This window comes from Danio rerio, chromosome 4, assembly GCF_052040795.2.
Source record: "Danio rerio strain M-AB ecotype USA chromosome 4, GRCz13ab, whole genome shotgun sequence".
NCBI lineage: Eukaryota > Metazoa > Chordata > Actinopteri > Cypriniformes > Danionidae > Danio > Danio rerio.
This window is the reverse complement of record NC_141024.2, coordinates 47,049,873-47,076,230: the sequence shown is the minus strand read 5'-3', so window position 1 is coordinate 47,076,230 and position 26,358 is coordinate 47,049,873. Positions and strand designations below refer to the sequence as shown.

Here is a 26,358-nt window from a genome sequence, read left to right as displayed (position 1 = left end):
AACAGTCTAAAAACACAATCTATAAAATAAGGAATCCTAAAACTCAAAAGGTGTGTACTGAGTTAAAAGACATTCAGAAATCTTTTGAACTATATTACAAAGACTTATACACCCAACCAACTAGAGCAGAAACTGGGATTATAAAGAGTTTTTTGGATTCACTAGACCTACCGTCAATAGGGGAACAACAGAATAAAGCATTGTTAACTGAAATAACTATAGAAGAATTGGATAGTGCTATATCAAAACTGAAAGCAAATAAAACACCAGGAACTGATGGATATCCATCAGAGATGTATAAAACATTCAAACCTCAAATAACACCCATGCTCCTCAAATGCTTTAATTATGTACTAAGAGGTGGAGAAATTCCACAATCTTGGCAGGAAGCTGTGATTTCAATTATTCCAAAGCAGGGAAAGGATAAGAATGAATGTAGCTCATACAGACCAATTTCTGTCTTAAATGTGGACTACAAGCTATTTGCTTCTATATTATCTAAGAGACTGGAGGTTGTCATTTCTGAATAAGTAGATTTAGACCAAACTGGTTTTATACAAAACAGACAGACGCAGGATAACTTAAGGAGAACATTACAAATAATGAGTCATATTACAACAGAAAATATAAGTGCAATGTTGTTAAGCCTAGATGCTGAAAAAGCATTTGATTCTGTTGGATGGGATTACTTGTATCAGGTTCTGGCAAGATTTGGCTTTAACAATAAATTTATTGAATGCATTAAAGGGCTATATCTATCACCAAAAGCTAAAATAAAAATTAATGGCCATCTGTCCAAAACTATTTACTTGGAAAGAGGGACACGCCAGGGCTGCCCTTTAAGTCCTACTTTATTTGCATTGTTTATCGAACCCCTGGCCCAAGCAATAAGAGAAGAGCCAGAAATAAAAGGGATCGTAATTAAAAAAGAGGAACATAAGATCTGTATGTATGCAGACGATGTTCTCCTGTTTTTGGCAAATCCTAAATCTAGTATTCCTAAATTAATGTCCCTCCTAAACACAATTAACTTCTATTCTGGATATAAGATAAATATTCAAAAAACGCAAACTCTTACTTACAATTTTAGACCAAATTTAGAAATGAAAAAACAATATAATTTTAAATGGAATTCTATTTCACTAAAATATTTGGGAATAAACTTAACAAAAGACTTGTCAACACTTTTTGACAGTAACTACGGCCCCATTTATAAAGAGATAAAATCTGATATTGCAAAATGGACTCTCCTACCATTAGACATGAGCAGCCGGATAGAAGCAATTAAAATGAACGTGGTTCCACGGTTACTTTATCTTTTTCAATCATTGCCTCTGGAAATACCCCAAAAACAATTTAATGAATGGGATAGGATGATCTCAAGGTTTATCTGGAATAGTAGAAGACCTAGGATAAAGTTCAAGACACTGCAATTGAGAAAAGAAAATGGTGGAAGAGCCCTTCCATGTCTTCAGGACTATTTTTTTGCTGCACAATTAAAACCTTTACTATGTTGGTGTATACAAAGCTATGAGTCTAAATGGAAAACACTAGAAACTACACAAATAGATCAACCTTTACAATCCTTACTTGGTAATAAAAATCAAGCAGAAAAGTACTACAGTAGATTGAGTACTTGGACCGTGTTTTCTTTGAAGTTATGGTTTAGAATACTGAAGAAATTACAATTAGAAAAGCATAATGGGATATTAAGTTGGATAGCATTCGACCCGGACTTTCAACCGTGTACACTAGATAAGAGATTTAAACAGTGGGTTTGGAGAGGAATCACATCATTCAGTTCGGTGACCTCTAATGGACACTTTATGAGTTATCAGACCTTATCAGATACATTTGGCCTGGACAAGCAGGACTTTTACAGATACTTGCAAGTTAGAGATTACTTTAATAAAAAAATTAAAAATAAAATTAAGGATGATTCTAATTTGATCACAGTATTTGCGGACGCATACATAAAAGAAGAAAACAAAAAACTGGTCTCTAAATTATATGAATGCATACAAAACAGTAAGACTCATTCATCAATTTACATAAAACAAAAATGGGAGAAAGAGTCAAACCAACAAATAACAGAAGAAGACTGGACAGATATGTGTGTCACACATGCAAAAACCACAAACTCGAGAGCTTGGAGAGAGTTTGGATGGAAAAATTTGATGAGGTTCTTCATAACTCCTAGACTGTCTGCATTGCGTACAGGTGTTGAAAGTTTGGGCTCTTGTTGGAGACAATGTGGAACCTCAATGGCTAACCATTTTCATGTTTTTTGGGCTTGCCCAAAAATACAAACCTTCTGGAGTGAAATAGCGACTGAAATAAAAAAGATAATCGGAGAAGAATTGGACTACTCATTTATAACATTATACCTTGGGAAAATACCAGAAGTTTTTCCAACTATTGACAAGTACCTAATTCAAATCCTTTTGGTAAGTAGCAGAAAAGCCATAACTCGAAAATGGTTGCATGCTGACCCTCCGACAAGGGCTCAATGGATAGGAATTGTAAAGGAAATACACTGTATGGAGAGACTCACTTTTAATCTAAGATTTGACTTAAAAAAGTATACCAAGTACTGGAAAAAATGGTCTGAATATGTCATTGTAAATAATCTGTGATAATGTATGTCAAACGTATCATGACTTGATTTTGTAACTCTTCCAACAACCACTTTTGTTCTGTTTTTTTTTATTATTATTATTATTTTTTATTATTTATCTATTTATTTTGATGAGGTTAATTTAATATTTTTATACATGTGTGTATGTAGATATACATGGGTTGTATTGGCCTATATAAGTTTGTATACATATGTATATTTATGTATATATGTATTTTTTTTATTTGTTTTGTTCCTACTGGTTATGTTCCTAAAAAATCAATAAAAACTAAGTAAAAAAAAAAAGAAAATACTTAAATAATATGTGCTTTATGTTCTAAAATGGCTCTCTACTGTAAATTGACACTGGCTCTGAGAGAAAAGCCAGTTTGTAAAAAAAGTCTTGGTTTTGCTTGGTTAATAAATAATTAAACTCATTCAATGGCACAGCATCCTCTTTCACATAATCTCATAAACTTGAACTAATTAGCTAGTGCTGAATTATCGCATCGTATCGTGATATGGGTGTGAATCGTATCGTGTTGCATCGCAATGTCACAAATGTATCGCTAATATTTCGGATCGTATTCTTTGTATCGAGATGCGTATCGGATCGGCATTATAGCTTAGATGCCCAACCCTAGTGTGTGAATGAGAGAGTGTGTACATTTTATTGTGTGAATATTGTGTAAACATGGATTAACATAAAAAAATACATTCATGTTGTGCAGTAAAATAACTTTATCCTAGGTTGACAGAGCTTTAATAGTAAGGTTGTGGATTAAGCACCTATTTCTCAAACAAAAATAAATAAATAATCTACACTATGAACACAAATAGTTCCAAATAGTAGTCTAATTTATGTCGCATTTTTGATCAGCATCGTGAACTAATGATATTTGACTAAATTGACCCCCAACAGAAAGACTCCTGCTATATGAGTCAAATGGTGTAACCAGTTACACCCCTTGACATTTCAACTTAAAATGAAATTTGACAGGCATTATCAATAACATCTATGTAAGCACATGGGCTTGGTGGGAATATTTCAAATTTAACTTTTAAATATAATACTTATTTTTATAATATTGAACTATTATCAGTGCATTTCTGGGGTCTTACCATTTGACATGCATATCTAAGAATAGCTGACCATACCTTAAAAAGGTCAAAGTATCTCATATTTTAAAAAGAGTTACTAACCTTTGCATGCAGCAATTAGTCTTATCAAGAGTTCTTCTCTGTGATCCAATTTCCTGTCTAACTGTCTTGTGCACAATATTAACAAAATGGCTCAATAAATGGTGGTTACACCATCTTGACATTTCAGAAATTTGAGGTGACAGACAAAATTCCCCAAATGAATTATAATATTTAAAACAATTGTGCTATTTTTACCTTTATTTACTATTAAATATGTCTAATGTAAAATTATGCCAGACTAGCCGATACAATGTTTCATTGAGGCTTTCACATTTTTTAAACAAGGTAAACTATTTGGTACCAATTTTTTTTGGTTACACCACATTGACATTCTTGCAATAATCCCCTAAAAATTTTCTTAAAATGGATTAAAACCAAAAAATTAAACTTGGTCCTCAAAATAGAGAATGTATGCAAGTAATTTGCTCATTTATTTTGAAACTGTAACCTACTTGAATTTATTTAAAAGACATGGACACAAAAAAAATGAGTGTCACGTCATTGACCCATATATATATATATATATATATATATATATATATATATATATATATATATATATATATATATATATATATATAAACAATAATAAATAAATAATTTTTTATATGTATTTTAGATATTTCTAGCTAAAGATTTTAAATTTTGTGTTTGATTTTGGATCTTAAGACATTTTATGACGCAGCGGAAACCCTGTTTAAACACAATAGCCCTGGTAATTAGTTATTATAATAATGATCTACTTCTAACTCAGATATTATCTGTGAGAACTAGTAACAACTACTAGAAACAACATTAAACTCATAAAGAAGTTGATGAAAAAAGGGGAATTGTGATCAACGTGACGTATGCAAATGGATAGTACTAAGCCAACACTATCAATGTAATAGCTGATATCTACTAGGAGAATACTGTAGGTCAAATATCTTCAGCTCAGTTAAACTTCTTAAATTTATTTTATAAAGCGCCGGTGCTCAAGGACGCTTCACAAACAGCAGGAGAACAAGAAAAGCAATAACCTTAAGAAGGTAGAGAAAATGGGAGACTAATAATACATAAAATAATGACAAAAGACATGAGAACAAGTAACAAGAAAGAAACTCATTCTGTCTTTTAATGAGTGCTTATGTGCATTTAGAAGAACTAGGCAGCCCACTTTGGGCTGCAAGATGGATTTAATTTAGTATTCTTATTATTAAAATATATCTGAATAAGGATCAAATGACTGAGTTGGTATTTGAGAATGAAAATCAACCTGTTTGTTTCTGCAGATCTTCCTGTTTGACTGTGAATGTTTCTTCAATCTTCACATCTTCATTCTCCTCTTTAATAAACACCATCTTTATAACAGTGTGGAGATCAGTCGCTTCAGCAGGAGTTTTTCTCTGACACTTTATCCTGTTTAAAATGAACAAAACAATAAAAATGTTCTGTTTAAAATAAATAAAACAATGAACAGAAATAAAATACCTTCTCTTCAACACTTGCTTCAACAGTTTATTTTAATCAGCATAATTAACAAAAATAAATCAGGTAAAACGTTTCATTAAAACACGTATTACACACTTTTCTGTTACTTTATTCAAACAATAGCCCTCGATTACTGAGAATATAATAGTACTACGTTGTATAAAGGGTTAAAATAATATTTCCAACAGCAGGAACATAATTTTGCATCGTATAAACAATCCTGAAACTTTAGTACTTTAACTTTAAATCGGGTTATATCTGTAAAACTTTTAAAGCAAACCTTTCTCCATTGAATCACCGCGCTTTAGCGGCGCCGCCTGATGACGTCACGTTACGCCAAAATAAAAGTCTTTTGTTTAGCTTTTTTGCCACTCTAGGCAGGGCAAACTTTATTTATAGAGCACAATTCTACACAACCGTGGTTGATCCAAAGTACTTTACAATAAAATAAACTACACAATAAAATTTTAAATACTAGAATTTAAAATACAGGAAAATGTATGTTTAAAAGTAATACTAAAATACAAATAAAAATAACTTGAATTTGTCACTCAAAGGAAAGTCTTTAAGTTAGATTTAAAAGCATCCAATGATGTAGCAATCCCGATGTTCAGAGGGAGACTTTTCCAGAGCCTTGAGGCCGCAACACAGAAACCTCTATCACCTTTTGATTTGCAGCAAGACCAAGGGACAGACAAAAAAAAAAAAAAAAAACGAGATCGAGACAGACAAAAACTGGTCATGGAAGCTTAACTGTCTACAAGCTGAATAAAGTCTAATAAGTTCACTTCACTGACATAGGCCGGGGCAGAATTGTGCACAGCTTTTAATTAACAAAAAGAAATCGGGTAAAATCCCAAACAGCACACATACGTTGGGCCGACGTCGTGCCGACTTTCAAAATTCCATCGGCGCGATGTCGCTCAGGGAGCGTTTGCTAATTGGCAAAATGTCGCCGCGACGTCGGCAAATGATCGGAAACGCTGTCCGGCCGATGTTAGGACGACGCAACCGGAAATGCCGGCCGCTCCGCGGAGGCGCTGTTCTCAGGCGTTTTGCTCCATACTTATGGACCACTAGCTGCAGCAGCTGCTTATTTATAATAAACACGACACACCACTCTCAATAACAGTTGAAGATTTATTAATATTTTTCACAAACATACAAATAGATTAACATACTTTTATCACACATAACCATGTTTTACTACGTTTAAAACAAAACCAACAAGTTGTACTATAACCATGGCTGAAATACTGTGCAATAAAGATTTTAAATGCAAAGTCCATTGCAGCATTTACATTAAGACCATAGGAATATTTACAAGTACTTCAAAACATGTACACTAAGGGTGACTATAGTTTACTATAGTAAAAACACAAATCACTTGTGTAAGCACATGTTATAATGCTTATAATTTCTTAAATAGTGTTAAAGAAAATGCATGTTTCCAAGACTATAATTTTAAAATACAAGATAATACCAGTCATGTGTTCAGTATCCAAAAGACTTTCTTCAGGGAGTTACAATAAAAAAAGAGTACACAAACACAAAATAAATACCAAGCAAACAATATTTACAGTAGTAAATAAAATCATACAAATTAAAATAATTGTCTGATAAAATTTTATTAAAGTCTGTAGTCAATTTTTTTTACATTTTTTTTTATAAATGGCATTCAACAATTTGCAATCTCCTCTGAACTAATAACACACCAATAATATAAAATAATACTTTCTCAGAGTTAACCAGTTTTTTTAAGCAAACTCTAATGCACGACACAAAACAGATTTTGTCATTCTATATATATATATATATATATATATATATATATATATATATATATATATATATATATATATATATATATATATATATAAAATCCCTTAATTTCTGTTTAGCGGAAATATTTTTTAACACATTTCTAATCACAATAGTTTTAATAACTCATTTCTAATAACCGAGTAAATAATATTTGACTAGATATTTTCTAGACACTTCTATACAGCTTAAAGAGACATTTAAAGGCTTAATAAGGTTAATTAGCTTAACTAGACAGGTTAGGGTAATTAGGCAAGTTATTGTATATCGATGGTTTGTTCTGTAGACAGTCGAAAAAAATTGCTTAAAGGGGCTAATAATATTGACCTTAAAATGTTTTTTAAAAAATTCAAAACTGTTTTTATTCTAGCCGAAATAAAAGAAATAAGACTTTCTCCAGAAGAAAACATAACATTTTCTTGCTCTGACCTATATTTATATGAATAAAACTGGTTGTAAATTGTGTACAATGTTCCAAGAAAACAGACAAAATTAAAAGAAATAACCTGTCATTTACTTTTGTTTTATCTTGTGGAATGTTGCTTACACATAAAAGGGGATATATAGGTGGAATAAAAAGTGTGTCGCCATCCTCTAAATTGTTCTTGTATGTTGTCTTCATCTTTAGTCTTCACAAGTGAGGCTGGCCCAAACCGGGACTGCAGTAGCCAAATCTAATCCTTGTAGTGGGAACCCTTAAATAAAGCAAGAAACCAAAAGGAGAAAGATTAGCATTTGGGCAGTTCATATTACCACAAATACAAATTATTTGTTTCATGACATATAACTGGAGTATGTGTTATGCAAGTGACTAGCTAAAATGTGTAATTTAATTTAAACTTAAAGAGTGTGTCTGAGCACTTATTTTCAGAAAAGCCATTTGAAAGTTAAATTCCTTGTGAAATCATAATGAATGTTTTTTTTTGGTTTTTAGTATCATTGTGTTAGTATAAATGTGTCTCTAAATATATGTCAAATCTTCAGATACCACATTACATGCAAATTAAACTAAGTTTCGTCAACTAAAATGTCACACTGTACACCACATTTAATTTATCATAGCTAGGGCCAGGAGGAATCTGCAGATGTTTTTTGCTATTTCTGCTGAAAATGTTGGTGGAAGTCTGCGGATTTCTGCGGAATTATTTTGGGAGTATCATAACTAAAACCTTAATATATGAAATAAAAAATAATATGTTTTAAAGTTTTATTTAATGTTTAAAATGCAAATCCAATTAGATTCATTTTATTTGGTAAATAAAGGTTTTTCAGCAAACGACTTCTATTATATGTAGGCTATAGAGGAGGAAATTAAAATATATGAAGAAATTATAAATTCAACTCTCTAATTAAATGCACCTGATGCCGCTAATCAAGTCTTTTAGGCTTATTTGAAAACTTAAATGACGTGTTGGACCACAGTTGAACAACGCTCAGTGAGAATACTTTTTTGCACAAATTCTTTTTGTTCTAAAGAAACATGTCTGATTGTTAGCAATCATCAAAGAGCCAACTTTTTTTTTCAAATAAATACTATGCTCTTAAAAATAAACTTTTCATACATCAAGAATACTAAAAATATGTTTATTTAAAATGTTTTATATTTTTAAAAAAAACAGCTTGAGGAGAGAATCAGTACATTGGAATACTATTTTATCAGAAGGATCATGTGACACTATTAATTATATACATTGTATTAAATTCAAAGTATTACTGCTTGACTGTATTAATTAAATAAAGGTGACACTATCAGAAGAGAATTTACCATACCAACCTAAAAGCTTTAAACAGTAGTGTATGTTTAAGATGTTACTTACTAGTCCTATTGTACTTTGGAGAGGTTGTCTGACAGGAGGATCCCTTCAACTCAGCAGAATTCTCAGCAATCCATCAGCGTACACCAATCTAAGAATAAAATAAGCAATTTGTTAAAAACCAAAAATATATATTTTATATTTCCAGGTTTATAGGAAAGAAGAAAGCTAAAGCAGATTTAAAATGTAGAAAAAAATAAAACCTATTGACAATTTAATGACACAACATACCCTAAACTAAGCACACTCAAATGGTTAATTTTAACTGTTAAGGATTCATTCATTCATTGTCTTTTGGGCTTAGTCCCTTTATTAATCTGGGGTCACCACAGCGGAATGAAAGGCCAACTTAGCCAGCCTATGTTTTACGCAGCGGATGCCCTTCCAGCAGCAACCAATACACACTCATTCACACACACTTATACACTATGGTCAATTTTAGCATACCCAATTCACCTATGTCTTTGGACTTGGGAAAACCGGAGCACCCGGAGGAAACCCACGCCAACACGGGGAGAGCATGCAAACTTCACACAGAAACGCCAACTGACCCAGCCGAAGCTTGAAGCAGCAACCTTCTTGCTGTGAGGCAAACGTGCTACCCTCTGCGCCACCGTGCTGCCCTGTTAAGGAATCAGATTAATATAAATGAATTGACATGTTTATTTAGTGTCTGACACATTAAATATTGCATTTTTAAATATTGTTTCATTATAAGATTTATTTCAGAATTAACTATAGAACCTGGATATATCGTCACATTTTCATGCACAGCAGCATTTCCAAGAACATAGAAAAACAGAATATAGGCCAACTGAAAAAAAAAAAAATTAAAAAATTCTGAGGGTATAATCTTGGATAAAAATATCACAGTTTCACAGTATTGTGATTACTGCTCTGAAATGTGTTTTTTTTTTATCTCTGTGTAAAAAACAGCTACTTTTTCCCCATTGAACACAATATGTTTTGTTTTAAGAAACATTTAAAATATTTTGTAACAGTAAACGTGCCAGGCTAAACAATAATTTAATAAAATAGTACTATCTTCATTAGACTCAAAAACACTGATTTCTTGTGAAGGCATAATAAGCTATTTGTTTTTCAGATGTTTGCTGAATCGTGAGCTGACCAGTAGCTTTTGATGTGGATGGTCTTTTGCTGCTGTAAATAATGTTGGACTATTTTTTTAAGTCTTTGATAACGCGCTAAAAACCATATACAATGCATCCGGAAAGTATTGATACTTTACTTTTTCCACATTTTTAATGTTTCAGTCTTATTTCAAAATGGATTAAATTCATTAATTTCCTCAAAATTCTACACACAATCCCCATAATGTGTGTTGACCCGATTTTAGTTAATCATTTACAAGTCAATATTGCCTATATGGATTGTAATTTAAAAAAAAATTAACATGTAAAATTGCAGTGTTAATTGCAATGCCATCAAACATTTTAGACGCACCAGTGCAAAAAGCTAGTCTAGAGCACTTGGAATGCTGGTGTAGTTCTAGTTAAATTCAGTTTAGTTAAAGCTGTATATGCAACAGGTCTCAAGTAGAGGATATAGTATTTAACTAATCTTAACAACTAAACATTTACGAGTCTGTATTAGCCAGCTCATGTACTACAATGTAACAGATACTGTATATTGCCACCTTGATACTTAAGCTTTCTTTAAAATATTTTGTGTTCAACCGATTAATTAATTCTTTCATTTAATTTTTTCAGTGTAATAGTATAGCTTACACTGGTGTATTTGTATGGACCCCCCAAAATAGCGGAGGCCACTTTCTGGCCACCCAAGTATAAACTTCTAGCCTAGCCACTGTGAACTACCTGTCTGTCCTGCTCCAGAACTCTTTGTCGGCTGCTTGTATGTCTGGATACAGCTGCACAAGTCTTTTAACACTGACAAATACAGCCTCTGCACATCCTCACAACCAGGAGAACAGAATGATCAGGAGGACCTGAAAAATATAACCAACTGAAATCAGTTGAAATGTATTTTGTCTTGTGATGATGGCACAAAAATAAATTATTTTTCACAAAGGATGTGCTGTTACCTATGAAACATTCTATAATGAATGATCTTTTTGATCCTGTTTCCTTTATGTCATTCACATAGTACACTTCAAAAAGTATGGTATTTTTACAACAATGAAACTGCAAACAACGTAACTATAAGGGGGTAAGCAGTGAGCATCTTTTATTATAAGCAATTTACTGAATACTTTGTCACTGGTATTACCTAAAAACCAAACGTCCCAAGTTTGGCTCATAGCTGTCCACACATCTGCCCAGTAGCTTGTGGTAATACTGAAGACACTGATCAGCTGGTCCAACTGAGTTTGGAGTTGAACTGCAATCAGGCATCCAATACTGCAAAAAAAAGAGAAACTCACTTTGGGTTAACAAATAATGTAATCCCACACATTTCAAGTAATTGTGCAGTTAATTCTCTTAAAATGAAAGAATGAATTCTCTTATTGAATTTTCTGAGAGCTTATGAATATATTTTGCCTTCCCAAAATAGCATGTACTGAAACACAAAATTATATAAATATAATTTAATAAGAGCGTGACGTGGTGGCACAATAGGTAGTGCTGTCGCCTTACAGCAAGGATGCTGACTCGAGCCGCAGCTGGATCTGCAGGCATTTCTGTGTGTAGTTTGCAAATTCTCTCTGCGTTTGCGTGGGTTTTCTCTGGGTGCTCCGGTTTTGCCTACAAGTCCAAAGACATGGGGTACAGGTGAATTGGGTAGGCTAAATTGTCTGTAGTGTATAAGTGAGAATAAGCGTATATGGTTGTTTCCTAGTGATGGCTTGCAGCTGGAAGGGCATCCACTGCGTAAAACATATGCTGGATAAGTTGACAGTTCATTCCGCTGTGGTTACCCCAGATTAATAAAGGGACTAAGCAGAAAAGAAAATGAATGAATGAATGAATTTAATAAGAGTTAAACTGATCTGTTAACATGTCTGTCAGGAGCTGATCTACCTGTTGTCAAACTGATGAAAATGTTTTCTCAATTTACTTTAACATTTTTGTGTTTGTTTATGTTTTTATAACTTGCAGCCATTGTTAAATTTAAAAGTATTTTAAACATGCATGGACATCTAAATGCATATAGGGCACATATCTCAAAACATTATGAAATATTTACAGATAAATCAATTTTGAATTAAAATGTATATTAATCTCCAGACTTGCATCTCCCTGATCTTTTTAAAAGAACGGCCCCTCGTTTGCTCATCACTGTTTGACAAGTGTCTGGCAGTCAGTCAAAAATATACTTACATATAAAGATGTTCATCAGCAACACGGCACTTAGGTTAAACTTAGACCTCCTTTTCAGTTGATGTGGAAAACAAAAGCAAAAGAAAGAAAAAACAAAACGACTGAATACAAGTTGCATATCATGCCTGTACAAATCAAAATTTATTCATTTAGGGCTTAAATTGACTTGTTTGAGGATGAGTTAAGGTGTAAGGGATGGGTGAACAGTGTAAATATACATGTAATTCATAGCTATGATGTAAAGCTAAATTTTCAGCATCATTACTCAAGTCTTCAGTGTCACTTGATCTTTCAGAAATCTTTTTTTAAGATGTTGATTTAGTGCTTGAGGTTAAACTAATATAATGGTGATTATCAAATGGTGCTGATTTGCTGCTCAAGAAACATTTCGGATTGCTATCAATGCTAAAAACAGATGTGATGACAAATAATTTAGTGTAAACTTTTTTCTAAGATTTAATAAATCAATTAATCATAAAAAATTAAACAAAATGAAAATCACAAATATTACTTCATTAGCAGCAAATCTATATATTTACTAAGTTCTGAAGAATCATGTGATGTGAAATTTAATACCACTCACATGTTTCAATGTCAAAACTTTCTTAAAATAACTGCAATAAAGACAAGTAACAGATGCATAATATATAGACATGTAACATGTGCATAATAATGTGCAATGGAAATTCATATGAATTAATCCTCTGCTTAAAGTTACCTGTCTTTCCTGCATCTCTGTGATCAGCTCCCTTCAGAAATTTAGGAATCTTGTGTTATATTTTCTGTAGCAGGAGGTTATTCTCTCACTCCTGAAACCACAGAACACTTTTTTTACTTAACATTTAGTTTAAGATACCATGAAATATCAAAACACGATTGAACTTTTGATTCACGGTCCTTTACAGTAACGTTACAATGCGTATTTTAGACTACATATGGAGTGCATTCAATAAAACATTGACAAAACCTCTCATCTACACATAAAGAATAAATAAAAGCCAAAACTTTAACAAACAAGTTTAACAAGAGCTAACATTAAGTAAGTTAACGTAATATTACCCCGACGCTAACGTTACCAGTGCTAATATGCTAACGGACTTTTACGAAGACTTACCACTCTTATATAACATAATATTCAACTGAATATTCATCAATTGCCAATAATAAATGTGTGAGGAACAGTTTTATGTAGTATTTGCTTTGTTTTAGGGACTAAACTTACCTGAAAACAGTCAAAACGGCAGCTTGAGAGAAGTCGTGTTGTGTCTTTCAGGTGGTGTCGTGTCGTGTTGTAGCTTTGTTTCCCATAGCAACATCCCCTCCGCTCCAGTGTTGGAAGCAAGACGCGCGCGCGCGCACATTAAAGTCTTGAAGTATTGCATTTATAAACATGATCACTCCATAGACAATTTAAATAATAACCTTGTATTTTAAATCTTGAATTTAAAATGTATTTAGCAGTTTTATATACGCTATTATCTTTAAGACGAGCTTTATAGCCTACTAAACTGTTACAACACTTTATTTGTGCATTCACTGTCAAAAATAAATAACCAATATATATAAATGCAAGTATATATAAAACAAAGATGTCACTCTGTAAAAAGGTGTTTATTTTAATTAAACAGCCGAAATGCAGAACATACTTGATTTTTACACTGGGAAAAATGTATTAGAAAAAGCCACAATAAAAAAAGCAAACAGCAGTTAACACCAGAAAAAAACAACTTTTTCATTATTAAAGCATAACAATAAAACTTTTTATATTTTAATGAATTGAAATCATGTATTGTAGGCATTTTGGTCAGTTTTACTGCATTAATGTAGGCTATTTAAAGCTGGACCGACCGACGCAGTTCACATGATGCATGTCGCGTTTGTCTAATTTATTATGCACGCAAAAACTTACTTGTAAACCAAATATGTTGCCGGATACTTTCATGGGCATGAGAGATCAAGTGCTTATGAAGTGCTTCGTCGGCCTCTGGTCGTTAACCGACGCAGAGCCGACGTTTGTTGAGCTGGAACAATAGAACACACGACCGAACGATCATGCGTATGTTTGGCCGACCATATACCGATGTTAGAATTAAAGGGGCCGACGTGTTGACCTTCGGCCGACGTCGGCCCAACGTATGTGTGCTGTCTGGGAATGTTGATATTTTCTATAGTAAATGTAACAACAAGGTTATTTACAAAGAATTTAAACACGCCTTATCATGGGTGATTTTAAGTGATATCATCTAGGAGTTGTTTAACCCTTAGTAGAGGACAAAGCTTTTACCTTTTATCCTAAATATCCTGTAGCACCTAAGGTTGAGGAAACTCATTACAGAATTGTATTCAGGATATATCCTGTGAATGAGTTTATTCAAAAAAGATTTAACTTTGATGTTGACAAGTGTAGATCTGCTCAAATCTTCCAGAAACACTCGATCACTCTTTTTTTTTTTATTGTGAATTTACTTTTAAATTCTGGTTTGACATCCATACTTGGCTTTCATTAAAGATGATTTCAGTCCCCCTATTGTTCTAGAAGACATTTTATTTTACAAATGGGATTTACGTTTTTCTTTCTCTGATGTTGTGAACTTTATTTTACTAATGGGTAAATATCATATTCATTGTTGTCAGTGGAAAAAGTGCAGTACCTCCTTCAGATGTTTTCTTTCTGAGGTAGAGAAAGTGGCTCACAGCTTCAAATACTTCAGAAATCACAGTAAAATAACTGAAGCTCTCTGAACTTCATATTTATTGTTTTTTTCATTTAACAATGTTTTGTTTTTCCTTTGATGTAGATCTTTTGTACAGCTCCTTGTTGCAGTTGTAACAATTTTAATTTATTTTATTTATTTTAATAGTAAATATGCCTTGCGATGTTGATTGTTCCCTGTGTTGTGATGTAAACGTTTCGCAACAATAAACACTTAGTGGATTAAACAAGTTTTTAAAAATTGTGTAAAAATGTTTGGATTAAAAGTTTTGATCAACTGCCAATACTGAATGTCTGTGTATGTGAAAGAGATAGCAGATATGTTGAGTGAGGTGGAAAACGAGGGAGAAATTTATCATGTCCCCAATGCAACAGTGAGTGGCAAAAAAAAGCTGAACAAAAAAGACTTTTATTTTGGCGTGATGTGTGACGTCACAAGGCTGCGCCGCTTCCGCGCTGCAGTTCAACCAGAGGAAGGTTTGTTTCACAACTTTACACAAATATAAACCGATTGATTAAAGTTTTAGGTTTTTCTTCTGATATTATATACCTGCTGTTGACTATTATTTTAATCCTTTATACAACGAAGTACTATTTTAATCACAGTAAACGAGGGCAATTGTTTGAACAGAAATGTGTGTAATAAGTGTTTTAAGGAAGGTTTAATTTTTTTAAAATAGCATAATGTCATTCCAGTATAAGTATACATTGTCGAATATATTTAAAAAAATATAGTTTTTATCAGGTCATTTGTGGCTTTTGTTTCTTGTTTAGACTTACCTGATTTATTTTTGTTAATCACTCTCATATAAACAAACTGTTGAAGCAAGTGTTGAAAAGATAGAGGTAAAGTTGGTTTTATAGTCGCACATTCTGACTTTCCCTTTGATAATATAGTTTTATAAAAGTATTATTTGCAAACTCTAAACAGTGAAATCATATTAGCAGCCAATGACTATCAAAGTACAACATTGTTCACAGTCAAATAAACAGTGTTAATGTTGTTTTCAAGTCACACTTGCATGCTAATTCTGATCATAGAGGTAAAGTTGATTTTATATTCGCACATTCGTTCATTTAGAAGTCTCTATGTTGTTTATAATGTTACTTTGAATATTCGATCTGAATTAGCATGCAAATATGACTTGAAAATAACATTAACACTGTTTATTTGACTGTGAACAATGTTGTACTTTGATAGTCATTTGCTGCTAATATTATTTCGCTATTTAGAGTTTGCAAATAATACTTTTCTGAAATTATATTATTAAGGGGAAAGTCAGAATGTGTGAATATTAAACCAACTTTACTTTTATATTGTTTCTTGCTCAGAATTACCCGATTCATTTTTTTTAATGACTATATAAGAAGTTATTTTGTTTCTGTTCATTGTTTTATTATTTTAAACGGGACATTTTGTATTGTTTTGTCCATTTTAAACAGGATAAAGTGTCCAAACGCAGAGAAAAACTCCTGCTGAAGCGACTGATCTCCACACTGTTATAAAGATGGCGTTTATTAAAGAGGAGAGTGAAGATGTGAAGATTGAAGAAACATTCACAGTCAAACAGGAAGATCTGCAGGAACAAACAGGTTGGTTTTCATACCGATATATTTTTAATATTAAGAATGCTAAATAAAATCCATATTGCAGCCCTTGTAATATGATTTCGCTATTTAGAGTTTGCAAATAATACTGTTATGAAATTATATTATTAAGGGGAAAGTCTGAATGTGCGAATATAAAACCAACTTTACCTCTATGCCCTGAGTGTGCTGATAGAGGTAAAGTTGGTTTTATATTTGGGTATTCAGACATTCCCCTTAATAATATAATTTCATAAAAGTATTATTTGCAAACTCTAAATAGCGAAATCATATTAGTAGCCAATGACTATCATAGTACAACATTGTTCACAGTCAAATAAACTGTTAATGTTGTTTTCAAGTCATACTTGAATGCTAATTGTAATTGAATATTCAAAGTAACATGGTAAACAATACAGACTTCTAAATGAATGAATGTGTGAATATAAAACCAACTTTACCTGTATAATGTGCTGCCTAGTTCTCCTAATCCACATAAGCTCTCATTGAAAGACAGGAATGAGTTTCTTTCTTGTTACTTGTTCTAATTTATTTTGTCATTATTTTCTGTATTATTAGTCTCCAATTTTCACTACCTTCTTAAGGATATTGATTCTGTTCTTCTCCTACTGTTTGTAGAGTCCTTGAGCACTGGCGCTATATAAAATAAATAATAACAATCAATTTAAAAAGTTTAACTGAGCTGACGATATTTGACCTACAGTATTCTCATAGAAGGTATCTGCTATTACAGTGATAGTGTTGGATTAGTACTTTCCATTTGCATATGTCACGTTGATCACAATTCCCTTTTTTATCAACTTCTTTAGGGGTTTAATCTTGTTTTTGTAGTTGTTACTAGTTCTCACAGATAGTAACTGAGTTAGAATTGCATCATTATAATAACTAATTATCAGGGCTATTGTGTTTAAACAGGGTTTCTGCAGGGTCTTAAAATGTCTTAAATTCCAAAATCTAACTTTTAGGCCTTAAAAAGTCTTAAATTTACTGTAATATTGTGTTGTAGGTCTTAAATCTTTTTAAACAAGTCTTAAGTTTCCTTTGTTGATGTTTTGTTACCCAATCTGGTCAAAACCCTTACGATCACCAACAATCCATCTCAATAAAACTTTTAACTTTTTATTCAAAAAGGACATTTTAACTCTATTTATCATAATAGTAAGGACCGCTGAGGACATCGACCTGGACAGATTGCTGTGCATAGATTTAGTTTAATATAGTTTTTAAAACTTTTAAAACATTTGTTCACTTGTTTTTTTATTTTAAAGAAAGTTTATTTTGGAAAAAAAAATTGTGGATCCAAGTAGAGCTCTCGTGTTTTTACACAATATTTAAGATCTTTTACTAAGAAATATCTAAAATATTTTAATGTTATTATTATTATTATTGATTTATTTTTGTATTATTAAATATTGAATATGAAATATTTTTTGATAGGACAAATAAAAAAACTTTTTCTTCTGGGCCATTTGAAAAATTCCTTAATCTAAAATTTCATTCATAATGGTCTTAAAAATGTCTTTAAAAGTCTTAAATTTAACTTAAATTTATCTGTAGAAACCCTGATTTAAAGTATGTCAGAAAACGTGGATGACTCTAACTTTAAATATGCTGAATGAAATAGACACTAAAATAATTATTATAAAACATTGTACAGTATTCTTAACTATATAATGTTGCTGTGGGACGATGTGAGACAAAACAAATTAAAGTGAAACAATAACGTTTAGCATTGCACTGACTACAACTGGCCAACAAACTAGTCTAAAAAAGACTTTTGGTGCTTAAGAACTGTATTACAGCATGCTGATGATGTGCAAACATTTGAGTGTAGAGCTCGTCAGTATTGATCATATTCTTCACGTACCAGCAGGTGCCGCTATTGGAATCTTTTTGCTTTTTAAAGAATACATTTTTAGATCCTTAAAACAGTGTAATGCTGCCTGTCTTTGATCTTGTGGGGAAAACCGGAGCACCCAGAGAAAACCCACGCCAGCTCGGGGAGAACATGCAAACTCCACACAGAAATGCCAACTGACCCAGCCGAGGCTCGAACCAGCAACCTTCTTGCTGTGAGGCGGCAGCACCACCTACTGTGCCTCCTCGTCGCCCGACAACACTGATTTATTTGCATATTTATTATGCGATATTCCAGTTTTGCAAAGAAATTTAAATGTCATTTTTGGAATGAAACATAGCTGTAAGGCTTGGAGCTTACACTGCTATTCTGAACAAATAGTCGGAAACAGATAGCAATTGAAGGATGGTGTGTTTAAATCCATTATTTATCAGACTCCATCAAAGTTGTTATCATCATTGATAAAGAGAAAGAATCTCAAAGCTTAAAGCAAGTAAAGTTGTTTATTAAGTTACATGTTTGAATATACAGACAGTAGAATGAAACAAACTAACATACTGTATAAAGAAATTAGCTGTAACATATGCACTGCTGAGCAACAAAGACAGTGAAATGAGGGAGATGCAGAGTAAAAGCCATTCTCCCAGATCAACACTTACCACTCCTTATTATACCCTGAGCAAAGCAATCCCAGGTGAAAAAAAATATGTAATTAAATGCAATTAAAATACACTAAAATACCCGCAAACAAATTTTTAGTGCATAGTTTTTTTTTTGTGTAAAATAAAAGTTTGATGGTTTTACACTATAAATATACTAATTAAAAGTATGTTTATACTTCAGTAGGACTTTAGTACACTTGACAAAAGTATATACTAAATACCAGTAATACTTAAATAAATTTTATTAATGTGTTTTTTAAAAGTGTGCTTTAAATGCTTTAAACATTAGTTGATTTTTAGTACACTGTTTACATACTAATCCTAAGTTTAAAATAAGTTAAAATATAGAAAATCTATTAGTAATGTATTGTAGAAGTACATTTTCCCAAAATACTTTTAATACTATAATTTTATAGTATATAATTCAATTTTATAATTTGTATATTCTTTTAATATATTACTATTATACTTTAAATTAGTCATAAATATATTTAAATGTTTAAAAGTAGGGTTCAAGTGTATTTCTAGTTGTAACTAAATATATATATTTTTAAAATACAGATTTAGTATGTTAAAAGCACATTTTAGTTCAATTTCAGGGTGTCTCAAAATAGCACAGTTGAGTGCACTTAGATGGTATTAAGTTTATCTTAACATATACTTAATACTATATTTTAGTACATTAGGTACAAAATTAGTGTGCGAAAATAGAGCACTTATAGTGCATTACTGAAAAGTGTACTAAGTATACTTAAATAAATTGCCTACATTTCAGTCACACAAAGAACAAAGTCACGTACAAGAATGTCTTGTCCTTCTTTAATTAATAACTAGCTACAATTCACAGACCTTCGACAGGGACATGTACTGTAACTAGATTAATGGGATTATTACTCTCCTTAAAACTGTTTTAGTACTGCTTGCATTCTTATTATTCAACTATTTTATTGATTTTTTTAAAAGTCTTCAATTTTTCTACAACACACATATTGAACAACAAATTAACATGGTGCATAGCTACAGACATACTCAAACCCCATATAGAAAAAGGGAGAAAAATAAAAATAAATTAATAAAAATAGATCAAATAAATTAGGAAATTAGGATAAACTCTCACCAAGGATATAATAACCTCTGAGCATTCAATGTAGGAGAGGAAAGGCTGCCAAACCTCTAAAACCTTTTTGTAGAGTCTCGGATGATGTACTTAAGGAGCTCGAGTTTAAGATGTGATAACAATTCTAATATCCAATGTTTGTGGGATGGTGGGTTTGTTTTTTCCATCTTAGGAGAATCAGGTGTCTGGCCAATAAAGAAGAAAAGGCAATGATCTCTATTACATATAGATGAAAATGATCTAAAAATATTGGCCCAAAATTTATGTAATCTAGGGCATCGCCAGAACATCAGATCTGCTGGCTCCAAACCACATCTGGGGCAAGATGAATCTGACCCTGGATACATTTTTGCCAGCTTGCTCCTAGATAGGTGAAGCCTAAGAAGCACCTTAAACTGAAGAAGACCATGTCTAATAAATGCAGGGGATGAGTGTACCAGTTCTATGGCATATTGCCAGGCTGTATCTGATATTTCTAGTCCCAGTCTGTCTTCCCATTTTTGTTTTATACAATTTAGGCAAGGGGAGGCAGTTCTTTAGACCACTTCATACAACATGGACATCATACCCCTTTGATATGAGTCCATATTTACCAATTCATCTATCCAACATGCTTATGGTTGGTTCAGTGAAGGAGAGAAGTGTTTTTTTTCGAAACTATGGACTTGTAAGTACCTGAACAAATTGTCTCCAAAACAAGAGCTTCATCAAATACCTTGCACAACAGTGGTGGTAGCTTGGCAGTAAACTTCTTATAAAACTCGGCCGGAAGCCATCAAGCCACCAAGGGCCTGGTGCTTTTCCGGTTTTCAATTTTTTTAATTGCATTTTCAATTTCAGAAGGTGTTATATTTCATTCTAATGCCAACTGATCTGAATCACAAAGGTATGGTAATTCTAAATAATTAAAGCTCTCAATACGTCCAATTTCGTTTACCTCAGAGATGCAAAGGGTTTTATAAAAGTGTTTAAATTGATCATTAATTCCCTGTTAATCAGTAATAATACTGCCGTCTTCCTTACTAACTGCTGCTATAAAACCAGCTGCTGAGGATTGTTTCAGTTGGTAACACAATAACCTGGCAGCTCGTTCACCATGTTCATAATGAATCTAGCGTGATCTTATGTGGAGATCCTCTGCATTTTCACTTGTCAGGGAGTCTTATTGCGCTTGCAGAAGGAGTCTTTTCTAATGGAGCTCTTCGGAAGGTGATGTTGAGTGTAGCTGATCAATTGTATTATTTAGTTAGCCGTTTTGACATTCTTTTATTTGCGCTAGCTTAATATTAAATAATCTGTGCTTTTATAAATGCTTTCAGAGTATACCATAGGATGCTCAAACTTATCTCTGGGGATTCGTTTATCTCAAGGAAGAAATAAATTTAAGCATCAATAACTTTTACAAAATCGTCGTCTGCCTAGAGTCTTGAGTTAAACCGCCATGTATGTTGGAGGATTCCATTGCCTGAAAACATAGCTTTAGAGAGACTGGACAATGGTCCGAAATAACAATACTACCATACTCTACTGCTGAAATTAATGCCCCATTCACATGGGGCTTCAGCATCAACGCTTGACAGAGGGCGTGTCTGAAGTTGGGGCTGACGTGATCGTCCTAGCAGCGTTAGCCAATGAATTTAGTCAGCAATAGGCCACAGTCTGAGCTGATGTATTTGCATACAGCGATCTGTTGGCTGATGCTTCCATCGCCGCTTGAAAAGTTGATCAAGTCCCAACTTTTGCAGCGAACAATGCCTCTGAACAGCGTCGACGAATCCACAATGCAGTTTGGCAACGCCTGACGTCACCCATTCAAAGTGAACGGGAAGCGTTGACTCTGATGCCCCTTGTGAATGGGGCGTAAGGGACGTAACTGCTTGTCCAGGAGAAAATGGTCAATCCTGGAATAGGTTTGATGCACAGGTGAATAAAATTCAGGAGGTTCGCCTCCTAAAATTAAATTGTGTGTGTCAAGACTAGGCAAAATTGAAAATCAATCACTGAAAATTTGTACATTGTCCCAATTAGGAGCATACACATAGGCCAGAACCACAGACATGTTAAAAGTTTGGATTATTATGTATCTGCCATTTTTATCCAGCACATTTGACTCAATGACAAACTGTACATTCTTATGTATGAGTACAGCAACGACCCTACTTTTGCTATTGAAGTTTGAATAATATATTTGTGTATAGCCTCCTCTATTAAGTTTAGAATAGTCATTTTTCAACAGATGTGTCTCCTGTAAATATACAATATCAGATTTGAACTGATTTTAATTGTTTCGTTTCACTGGGTGATTTAGCCTCCGCACATTCCAACTGGTAAAGTTTGTCTTTACTCCACCCATTTTATGGGCTGTTGAAAACATTTATCAGAAGCATCCGAAGCACCCGAAAGGTATCTGTGGGTTTTGTATGTAGGGGGATGTGTGGGGGAGAGAGAGGAAAGAAAAAAAAAGGAAAAAAAAAGGTGTGATCGCACATACACTTTTATAAACACGAAACAACACAAGATTGAAACCTTGGTGTAAACTTACACACACTTCCACCTACTTACACTCTTAGCTAGCTGACCATGTGGGACCTCACGTATAAAACAAAACCATTTGAACAGCGCTTGATGTTTTACGACAAAACGACCTCATTACTGACAAAATATACTTGGGAACTAGAAATAACAACAACCAACATGTGCTATAGTGGTTATTTAAAAGTTAACCGGAGAGCGACATTAACATTTGTATTGTCATTCACAGCCCAGTGTACTGTTGTCTTTATTTTAGTGGCTTTCTTCAAAATATCCTCTTTTTCGGAAAAGTAGTGGCATTTAATCACGAAGGCGCTTGGCGGTTCCTTGTCATCCACTGTTTTGCTGCATAGAGTGTGGTGTGCCTGGTCCAGAAAAGGAGTCTTCTCGAGGTTTAGTGTATCTTTTAGAAGTATCTTGCATGATTATATGCTGTCATGGCTATAATATATATATATATATATATATATATATATATATTATTATGCTATAATATATATATTATTATGCTATAATAAAGGCCAATGAAGAAAAAATGGCCATGAATATCAAATCACTTTTATTGTCACATCATCAGCAGCACTTGTGCTATGATGAGGGAAAAGCTTAGGTGCTGGCTCTACACAGTACAAAATACAGACAGTGCAAATATAACGACTGTGCAAAATACAGATAGTACAAAATAATTTGGCAGCATTATAATTGTTGACAGCAATATGTATAATGAATATGTGTACCCATAGTTGTAGGCAGTATTGTTTTAGGTATGTATTGGTTAAAGTGCAGTGCATGCTACACATTAGGGCTGTGACGATACACGATATAAAATCGAAATCGCGACACTCAGATCTACGATCCTGTGTCGCGGTGTGATAAGGGAGAATCGCGACACACCCCGTACCTTTCCAATAACGTCACGCGTGCCTGCAAAAGTTGAGCTAGTTGAAGAAGAACGTGAGGAAACACTTTTTTTTCCGCTCGACATTATGAGCACTGCTCCGTTTAAGCCCTCGCAATTAGCGTTTAACCGGGAGAGCTCGCACAGAGCTCTTAGTAAGGGACTGTCTGAATGTGTCAGGAATATCAAAAACAAAACCAACTTAACCCCTCTTGACAACAGACAACGGCAGAAACATTGCCAGTGCTGTCAAAGCATTGTTGTTAATGTGGCTGCGCAGAGAGGGATGGGCGTTCACCAGATGCCCCGACTACTCTGCAGAGGAAACTTGTCTGTAACCATGCTGTGCGCTTTCTGTTTGAACCTTTGAGAGTTAACGTTACGTGCTGACTGACAGCGCGATGCATGAGGCCAGGAAACAGGACGAAGCTTTCAGTTAAGATGAACACAGTTTCTATAGTTATACTTTATTTAGAGATAAAGGTATATGACTGTATATAATCACTTTATCTTGCTGGAGGTTATAGCCGTTTCGCTTTACTTCAGGACGCATAATGCTGCTCTGAAGGTCTAATAGCTGTTTTAAGTTATCCAGAGCTGTATGAATGTACAAATCCTGTATATCACAATATTATTAAATATTACAATTGTAACAACACAGACAGCAACACTTATGCACAATCGATACCCAGCTGATTCAGTCATTTCATAAGAGGACCGCGCTTCTTCTCTTCTTTTTTCCTTGTCAACATAAAGGCAGTGAGATGCGCCTTGTTTTTGGCTTATAAAGCATGTATGCACATTAATGCAATATCATATTTAAACAACAAAACTGTTTACAAAAAGTCTACATAATCGCGCGTTGTTGTCTTTTCATCACGCAGCACGCGTACTTGACCCGCGAGGGAGAGAGAGGAAACCATCAGGACATATTCTTTAAAATAATGATTTCTATTAAAATGTAAAAGGTTTTGTGATTATAATAATAACAGCGGGGCATTAAATAAATGCATATTTTCCGTGGAGCGGGCAATTTGAGGAAGTCTGCTATTTTTATTTGACGGAAGAAAAAACATGATTGGAAAAAAACAGCCTATGCCGGTTGTTAAAAAGAATCAGTCAGTATTTTCGTTTTGTAATATAAATTAATTATTTAAATGAAAATAATTTAGGGCAGTCCTATTTATTTTATTTAGATTATTCTGCTCTTCTGTGCTAAACACTGGAGGTGCGTGAAGATGCTCTGTTGTTCTGTTCTGTTATTAATATGCTAACATATAAAAATAAATCAGTATTTTAAAATGCAATATTTAATGTGTCGGACACAAAATTGACACGTCAATTTGTTTAATATAAAATTAATAGTAATCTGACCAGTTAACCGTTAATAACCGATTAATGAGCGGCGGTTGTCTGTTAGCAACATTAACCGAAATGAGCATCCCTAGTAGCCATTTAATTTACTTTTTCTATGTAAGAGAACTTGATTGAAAAATAATTTTTAACATGCTGTGAGCAGTCCATGTCAAATCCTCAGCAATGTGTACTCCAAGAAACTTGAAAGCGCTGACTCTCTCCACTGGTGTCCCGTTGATGGTGATGGGGGTGTGTTCTCTCTTCTCCCAGCTCCTTGGTTTTGCTGATGTTGAGTGAGAGGTGGTTTTCCTCACACCACTGAGTCAGAGTGTAAACCTCCTCTCTGTAGGCCATCTCATCATTATCTGTGATTAGGCCCACCACTGTCATCAGCAAATTTAACGATGACGTTGGAGCTGTGTTTGGCTGTACAGTCGCGTGTGTACAGGGAGTACAGGAGTGGACTGAGAACACAGCTCTGTGGATCATCAGTGTGGATCAGGTCATGTTGTTCATTCTGACCACCTGGCGTCTGCTTGACAGGAAGTCCAGGATCTAGATGCACATAGAGCTGTGTAGACCCAGAGCTTGGAGCTTCACCCCTAGTTTGGCAGGCACTATAGTGTTGAATACTGAGCTGTAGTCCACAAACAGCATTCTCACATATGTGTTTTTGTTTTCCAGGTGAGACAGAGCAGTGTGCAAGGTGAAAGCAATTGCAACATCAGTGGAGCGATTATTCCTGTAAGCAAATTGCAGAGGGTCAGTGTGAGCAGGCAGTACAGAGCAGATGTGCTTTTTAAACAGCTTCTCAAAGCACTTGCTGAAGATGGGTGTCAGAGCAACTGGACACCAGTCATTTAAGCATGTGGTTTTAGATTATTTCGGTATGGGCACAATAGTAGCTGTCTTAAAGCATGTGGGAACCACAGACCGAGAGAGCGAGAGGTTAACGATGTCCGTGAAAACCCCCGCTAGCTGGTGTGCGCATGCTTTAAGTACACGTCCAGGGATGCCATCTGGGCCGTAGCTTTCCGGATGTTCCGGAAAGATCTCGTTACGTCTGCTACAGAAACAGAGTGTGCTGGCGGTTTTGGTATCGGCTGCGGGAGCGCACAGTGTGTAGGTGCTGTCCTGGGCTTTAAAGCAGGTGTAGAACAAGTTGAGCTCGTCCAGGAGAGATGCAGAAATGTTTACAGTGGCGGGTTTGTTACTTTTAAAGTTTATGATGTAATTAAGTCCCTGCCACATACTCCTCCCCTCTACCTTGTACCTCTGTATTGATGTTTTGCTGCTTTGATAGTTTACCTGAGGTTGTAGTTTGCTTGTTTTTGTTCCTCAGCATTTCTGGATTTATAGGCAGAGGTTCACACTGATAGGGCTGTTC

At 33.9% G+C, this 26,358-nt stretch overlaps 1 protein-coding gene across 2 annotated transcripts in view; it reads left to right on the top strand.

The window, feature by feature from the left end:
• The first annotated feature begins 15,377 nt into the window (after positions 1-15,377).
• LOC101886494 (uncharacterized) overlaps positions 15,378-26,358 on the top strand; it is a 15,233-nt gene continuing 4,252 nt past the window's right edge. The window contains exons 1-3 of one of the 2 annotated variants that reach the window (XM_088650291.1): positions 15,378-15,417; positions 16,384-16,533; positions 25,656-25,715. Coding sequence is in view for 1 of the 2 variants with exons in the window: in XM_087248613.2 (XP_087104739.1) it covers positions 16,449-16,533 (85 nt within the window). In the remaining variant the exon portion in view is untranslated. The remainder of the gene's footprint in view (positions 15,418-16,383; positions 16,534-25,655; positions 25,716-26,358) is intronic. The other variant, XM_087248613.2, reaches the window with a different exon arrangement.